At 43.9% G+C, this 7948-nt stretch overlaps 1 protein-coding gene across 1 annotated transcript; it reads right to left on the reverse strand.

Annotated features, from left to right (window-relative positions):
- Positions 1–3875: 3875 nt before the first annotated feature.
- On the reverse strand, positions 3876–7745 carry HOXC4 (homeobox C4). The gene is made up of 2 exons (XM_068997698.1): positions 7304–7745; positions 3876–4195 (listed from the first exon to the last, which is right to left on the reverse strand). The coding sequence occupies exons 1-2, from the start codon at positions 7743–7745 to the stop codon at positions 3876–3878; spliced, it is 762 nt and encodes a 253-aa protein (XP_068853799.1).
- Positions 7746–7948: the final 203 nt, after the last annotated feature.

The raw sequence follows: 7948 nt of genomic DNA on the forward strand, positions 1-7948 counted from the left end.
TTTTTAAATTTTTCTTTTAGGGTCGCGGTTTCTCTGCCTTCCCCCATCTCCTTATGGGGAAAAAAAAACCCCCAAACCCCAAATCCCAAATCCTAAATCCCAAATCCTAAATCCCAAATCCCAAATCCCAAATCCCAAATCCCAAACTGGCTCCCAACATTTTCCCCGCTCCAGGGGAGGAGATGTTGGGATGTTTCCTCAGGAGCTCCAACAATTCCCGCTCCGCTTTCACCTCCTGGCCTTGATTCCCCTCAAACGGGGAGGGGGAAATGTTAAAAAATAACAATAAAAAGGAAAATCCGGGGAGCCGAATCCCTAAAATCCCCGGGATTAAGGGAAATCCGCTCCTCTCTCCACAGACGCATCACAAAGGAGGCGAGGCCGCGATTTGTTTCAAATCCAGGGGGGAAATAAATTTTAAAAACTGGGAATAAATCCCAAAAAAGAGGCTGGAAAAGCCTCTCCCGCCTGGAATTCCGCACCCCGGCGCTGGGAAAGGGGGGAAATTCCAGCGGGACTCGCTCTGCCAGCGCCAAACTTCCCGAAACAAGGCCAGAATTCCCAAAAAAAAGGCCAAAATCCCCCCTAAAAAAGCCACCCCCCCAAAAAAAAGTCCAAAATCCCCCCCAAAAAGCGGCTCCTCCTCGTGCTCCCCCTTCCCTGCCCCGCCAGGGAAACCCCGAGGCAGGAATTGGGGGGGATTTGGGATTTTTCCTTAATTCCCCCCCCCCCGGTGCCAATTCGGTGCCTCCAAAGGGCGGCAGCGATTAATTAGAGTTATTAGCGCCAGGGCTGCCGTTCTTCCCACTACTATTATTATTATTATTGTTATTATTATTATTATTGTTATTATTATTATTATTATCAATTTAACAGGTTTTTTCCCAGCTCCTGGCAAAATCCGCGCGGGGCCTGCGAGGGAACCGCGGCAGGAGGGGAAATCATTGCAATTATCAGCAATAATAATAATAATAATTAATAATAATTAATAATAATCATTTGAAACCCCCCAAGGCCGAAGTTCCAGGGAGGGAGAGGAGCCAAATCCAGGGAATTTTCCTCCAGGGGGGGAAAGGGATCCACGAGGCGCCCCTGGAATCCCCAAACCCCTTTTATTCCGTGTTTTTGCCCCATTTTTTACAGTTCTCTGGGGAGGGGGAGGGAGGGGGGTGAAATTCAGCGGGCAAAAATCTGGAGTTGGGCGCGATTTTAAGCTCGGCTTAAAGTTAATTTCAGCAGCGCGGGGGACTCCACGCGTTTTATTGAGATTATTATTATTATTATTATTATTATTATTATTATTATTATTATTATTATTATTATTGTTATTATTATTGTTATTATTATTATTGTTGTTATTGTTGTTATTATTATTAATTGGATAAATGGGATTAATCGGATCCATTCCGTGGGCTCGGGAGGGGGATTTGGGGGCTCGAAGCAACGCACCAGACAGGAAAATAAAACTAAATTCACACTGAGCGCTTTTATTGAACACTGGGACCGTCACAGAACGCACCAAAAACTCCTTTTTTTGGGTTTTTTTTTGGTTTTCTTGTTTTTGTTTTTGTTTTGTTTTTTTTTTATTGCGACTTTACAACGAGCAGGGAGGGGGGGGGAAAAAAAAACCCCAAAGAAACACAAACGAGCACCACAAAACCCCCCCCGAGCCTCCCGCCGCCTCTTCGGGGGGGAAATAAATCAAATTTCCGCCCTCTCCCGCTCCCTTTCTCCTCCTCGCGTCCCCGGCCCCTCTGGGCCGTTCCTCTTTTTGTTCCTCTTTCCCCCTCCCGCCCCCAAAATCCCAATTTTTCCGCTGTTTTCCGCCCCCCTCCCCGAAGACCTCGGCGGCTCCTCCGCTCCATTGTGCGCTCGGAGCGGCGGAGAGGGGGGGGAATGACCCCAAATTCTGCTTTTTTTGGGGAGTTCTGCGCAGCTTTCCGCGCTCCGAACCCCCCCCGGTTCTCGCCTTCGTCGCCCCCCTCAAGGTTTCCCTCCCCCCGCGGCTTTAGAAAAGAAAGAAAAGCCCCGAAAGGGCGTGAAAAACCCGGTTTTTGGAAGTTTCTGCAGGTGCGGCCGCCTGGGCACCCGAAAACCGCGGGGCGGCTCCTGCTGCGCTCGGGGATTCATCAAACCTCATTAATAAAAGAATAAAATTAATAAAGTCGTGATGGGACTAAAATAATAATAGTAATAATGGGAATAATAATAGTAATAATAGTAATAATAATAGTAATAATAATAATAATAATAATAATAAAATATAGGGAGGATTGGGAGAAGGGGCTGCGTTTTGACACGTGGGGGGGTAAATAAAATAATAATAATAAAAATATAATAATAATAATAATAATAATAATAATAAATATAGGGAGGATTGGGAGAAGGAGCTGAGTTTTGACACGCGGGGGGGTTTAATAAAATAATGTTAATAAAAATATAATAATAATAATATTATTATTAATAATAATAAAATATAGGGAGGATTGGGAGAAGGGGCTGAGTTTTGACACGTGGGGGGGTTAAATAAAATAATAATAAAAAAAATTTAATAATAATAATAATATTAATAATAATAATAAAATATAGGGAGGATTGGGAGAAGGGGCTGCGTTTTGACACGTGGGGGGGTTAAATAAAATAATGTTAATAATAAAAATATAATAATAATAATAATAATAACAATGATAATAATGATAATAGGGAGGGTTGGGAGAAGGGGCTGAGTGTTGATGGGGGGATTAATAGAATGATCATTAAAAAAACAACGGTGATGAAATATAATGACGGCGAGGAGAATAACAATAAAATAGTGATAAAAATAATAATCAAACAGTAGCTGCAACAATAATAAAACAACTTTTAAAAGAATGAAATAACACTAAAATAAAAAAATAAAAAGAATAAAATAATTATTAAATAATTAAAATAATAAAATAATAAAAATAATAAAAATAATAAAAATAATAAAGTATAAATAATAAAAAGAATAAAGATAATAAAATAATAATAATAAAGAATAAAATAATAATAAAAATAATACAAAAATAAAAACAATAAATAATTAAATAATATCAGCAGCAATGATAATAAAGAATAAAAAAATAATTTAAAAAATACAAAAATAAAAATAATAAATATTCAAACAATATCAACAGCAATAACAAAAGAACAAAAAAATAATCAAAATAGTAATGAAATAATACCAATACCAGCAGCAATCAAAGAATTAATAATAACAACAGCGAGGACTCTAAAAAGGGGCTGATTTTTGACACGCACGGGGGGGGTTTTAATAAAATAACAATATTAACAATAACATTAACAACCAAACGACAACAATCATAACAATAATAATAATAATAATAATAATAATAATAATAATAATAATAATAATAACGACAACAAAGGGAGAATCCCCCTCATCGCGCCGCAAAACCCAGCGGGGAAAAAACCCGAATCCAGCGATTTTTATCTATAAAATCACCCAGAGTCACCGCGAGGCGCGGATTTTGGGGGAGGACGAGGCCAATTCGGGGCCAATTCGGGGCCAATCGGGGCCAATTCGGGGCCAATTCGGGGCCAATCGGGGCCAATTCGGGGCCAATTCGGGGCCAATTCGGGGGCCAATCGGGGCCAATTCGGGGCCAATCGGGGCCAATTCGGGGCCAATTCGGGGCCAATTCGGGGGCCAATTCGGGGCCAAGCGGGGCCAATTCGGGGCCAATTCGGGGGCCAATTCGGGGCCAATTCGGGGCCAATTCGGGGCCAATCGGGGCCAAGCGGGGCCAATCGGGGCCAATTCGGGGCCAATCGGGGCCAATTCGGGGCCAATTCGGGGCCAATTCGGGGCCAAGCGGGGCCAATTTTTGGGTTCATAACCTGGTGATGTCCTCGGGCCGCGGCTCCTGCGCGGGCGGGGGCGGCTCGGCGGGCGCGGAGGGGGCGGCGGAGGCGGGCGCGGCGCGGATTTTGGTGTTGGGCAGCCGGTGGTCCTTTTTCCACTTCATGCGGCGGTTCTGGAACCAGATCTTGATCTGGCGCTCCGAGAGGCAGAGCGAGTGCGCGATCTCGATGCGGCGCCGGCGCGTCAGGTAGCGATTGTAGTGGAACTCCTTCTCCAGCTCCAGCACCTGCTGCCGCGTGTACGCCGTGCGGGAGCGCTTGGGTTCGCCGCCCGAGAAGTTGGGGTTCACTGGGGGATAGAAGGAGGAAAGGAGGGGGGAAGGGGAAGGGGGGAAAAATGGGGAAAAATAAGGGGGGGGGGGGGAAGGGAAAGGGGAAAAAAAGCAAAAAAAAAAAAAAAAAAGGGGGGAGGGAAAGGGGGAAAAAAAAAGGGGGGAAGAGGAGGGGGGAAGGGGAAAAAAAGAAAAGAAACAAGAAAAAAAGAAAAAGGAAAATAGCAAGAAAAAAGAAAAAGAAACAAGAAAAAAAGAAAAAGGAAAATAGCAAGAAAAAAGAAAAAGGAACAAGAAAAAAAGAAAAATAAACAAGAAAGAAAAGGGGGGGAAGGGGGAATAGGAAAAAAGAAGGGGGGAAAGGGGGAAGGGAAAAAAAAGGGGGGGAAGGGGGAAAGAAGAGGGGAGAAAAGGGGGGAAAGGGGGAAAAAAAAGGGGAAAAAAGGGGGAAGGGGAAAAAAAAGAGGGGAAAAAGGGGGGGAAGGGGGAAAAAAAAGAGGGGAAAAAGGGGGAAAGAAGGGGGAGAAAGGGGGAAAAGGGAAAAAAAAGAGGGGAAAAAGGGGGAAAGAAGAGGGGAGAAAAGGGGGGAAGGAAAAAAAAAGGGGGGAAGAAGAGGGAAAGAAGAGGGAGAAAGGGGGAAAAGGGAAAAAAAGGGGAAAAAGGGGGGGGGAAGGGGAAAAAAAGAGGAAAAAGAAAAGAAACGAAAAAAAGAAAAAAGAAAAGAACAAGAAATAAAAAAGAACAAGAAAAAAGAAAAATGAACAAGAAAACAAGGGGGGGAAGGGGAAAAAGGAAAAAAAAGGGGGAAAAGGGGAAAGAAGAGGGGAGAAAAGGGGGCAAGGGAAAAAAAAGGGGGGGAAAAGGGGGAAGGGAAAAAAAAGAGGAGAAAAAAGGGGGGAAAGGGAAAAAAATGAGGGAAAAGAAAAGAAGCAAGAAAAAAAGAAAAAAGAAAAGAACACGAAAAAAGAAAAATAAACGAGAAAAAAAAAGGGGGGGAAGGGGAAAAAGGGAAAAAAAGGGGGGGAAAGGGGGGAAAAGAAAAAAAAGAAGGGGGGAAAGAAGAGGGGAGAAAAAAGGGGGGGAAGGGAAAAAAGCAAGGAGAAAAGAAAAAAAAGAAAAAAGAAAAAAGAAAAAAGAAAAAAAAAAGAAAAAAAAAACAAGAAAAAGAAAAAACAAGAAAAAAGATAAATAAACAAGAAAAAAAAGGGGGGAAGGGGAAAACGGAAAAAAAAGGGGGGGGAAGGGGGAAAAAAGAGGGAAGGAAAGGGGGAGAAGGGAAAAAAAGAGGGGAAAAAGGGGGGAAAGGAAAAAAAATAAGGAAAAAGAAAAGAAAGCAAAAAAAAAGAAAAAACAAGGAAAAAAGAAAGAACAAGGAAAAAAGAAAAATAAACAAGAAAAAAGATAAATAAACAAAAAAAAACAAGGTAAAAAGGGGGGAAGGGGAAAAAAGAGGGGAAAAAAGGGGAAAAAAAGAGGGAGAAAAAGGAGGGGAAGGGAAAAAAAAGAAAAAACAAGAAAAAATGGGGGAAGGGAAAGAAACAAGAAAAAACGGGGGGGAAGGGGAAAAAAGGGGGAAAAAGGGGAAAAAAGAGGGGAAAAAAAGGGGGGGAAAGGAAAAAAAAAGAGGGGGAAGAAAGGGTGGGGGAAAGTAAAATAAAGGGGAGAAAGGGAATAAAAGGAAAAAAGTAAGAAAAAAAGGGGAAAAGGGAATAAAAGGGAAAAAGAAAAAAGGTAAAAAAAAGGAAAAGAAAAATAAAAGAGGGGGGGAAATGATATTAAAAAAAAAACAAGGAAAAAAAAAGAAGGGGGGAAAAAACCAAAAAAAAAGGCCGCAAAAAAAATCAAGTTAAGGCGAAAAAAAAAATAAATAAACGGGCCAAAAGAAATCAGGTTAAGGGAAAAATAAAAAGAAAAACGCGCGAAAAAAAGTCAGGTTAACAGAAAAAAAAAAAAAAAAAAAAACAAAAAACACACGGCAGAAAAATTTTAAATAAATAAATAAATAAATAAATGGGGGGGGGAAAGCCGGGCCAAAAATGAAATTAACAGAAAAAAAACCCACGCCAAAAGAATCGAATGAACAGAAAAAAACGCAGGCCAAAAACAAAACAAAAAGAAAGAACAAACAAGCAAAAAAAAAAAAAACACACCGAGGAACCAAATTAACCGAAAAACGCACCAAAAAAATCAAATGAGCGAAAGAAACCACAGAAAAAAGTCAAACAAACAGAAAAAAACACCACAAAATAAAACACACGAATAGAAAAAGAAAACCACACCAAAAAACCAAATGAAGAGAAAGAGACCCAGCAAAGAAAGAAAACAAGACCAAAAACCCCCACACACACCCAAAAATTCAAATAAAAAAAAAACACCAAAAAAAGAAAAAAAAGGCCAAAAAAAACCCCAGAAAAAATAAAAAAGAGAAGGAAAGGAGGAGGAAACTCAAGGGAAAGGGGAAGGGGAAAAAAAAAAAAACCAGAATAAAACCAAACCAAAACCCAGCGGGAAAAAAACCGAATTTAAAAAGAAAAAAAAAACCAAAAACCACCCCAGGAAAATGCGCGTGGATGGAGAGAGGGACGGGAGAGGCGAAGCGGAGGAGCCGGGGCAGAGACCAGAAACAACAACACCCCCAAACCCCAAACCAAACCGGGGGGCGGCCGGGGAGGGGGGCAAAAAAATCCCCAAAAAAAAAGCTCGGAGCAATGGGCGGGATGAGGCATCGGGAAGCCGGGGGCAGCTCGGGAGGCCGGGCCGAGGCTCGGAAGGGTTTCCCCGGCTGCAGAAGGTGAATTATTGATGCGGCGGAGCTCTCGCGGAGTTCCGCACATCCATAAAGCAGCCCCAGAGCCACATGGCTCCGGCTGCCCGCGGTAGCTGGGCTATAAAATTTATGGGGGGTGTAATTACCCATTCGCAGTCGTAAATCCAACTCAATTGTGCTCACCCAAAGGCTCGCGCGGAGGGCGAGGAAGTGGAGGGGAAGAGAGAAAAAAAAATAATAATAATAATAAATCGGAGTAGAGAGAGAAGAGAGAGAGAGAGAGAGAGAGAGAGGAGAGAGAGGGGATGGCGTGGGGAGCATGGTGCGGGGGGATCGGCGGCAAAGAAAAGTTTCCTACCGGTGCTGACGTGGATTTTTTTCATCCAGGGATAAACTACGGGAGCTTTGGGAGCCGCCACGCCGGGCTCGGGCTCGGGCTGCCCGCACGGGGCCGGGGCGGCAGCGGCGGGGCCGGGGGGAGGCTCGCAGAGCTGCGGCTTCTCCGCCAGGTGCTGCCTCCCTCCTCCTCCTCCTCCTCCTCCACCTCCTCCTCCTCCTCCTCCTCCTCCCGCGCCCGCCTGGCCCCTCTGGAGCCCCCCGCAGCTGTAGGGGCGCTCGGGGAAGGCTGCTCGAGGCACGGGGAACAGCTCCGGGTGGTGATGCTGGAAGCTGGGCTCCCTGGCCCGGCTGTAATATTCCGGACTGTGCTCGGGGATGTAATTATTTTGCGAATATTCCTCGCATGGAGGAAATTTCGGATCGATGTAGTTAGAGTCCATCAAATAAGAGCTCATGATCATTAATTTCTGGAGTGGAAAATAATTTTTCTCGCTTTGTCGTTTTTCTGCTCCATAAAGCCCTCCTACTCGCGGCGACCCCGTAAAGTTACTTTCACCATGTGACAGCCGCGGCCAATCACGCCCGGCAGCCCAGGCCCCGGATAAGGAACCAAAAGCGCCGCAAAATGCACCCAAAACGGGGGGGGGAGCCGTGGGAGGGCGAG

This window comes from Aphelocoma coerulescens, chromosome 29 (genome assembly GCF_041296385.1).
Source record: "Aphelocoma coerulescens isolate FSJ_1873_10779 chromosome 29, UR_Acoe_1.0, whole genome shotgun sequence".
Taxonomy (NCBI): Eukaryota; Metazoa; Chordata; class Aves; order Passeriformes; family Corvidae; genus Aphelocoma; species Aphelocoma coerulescens.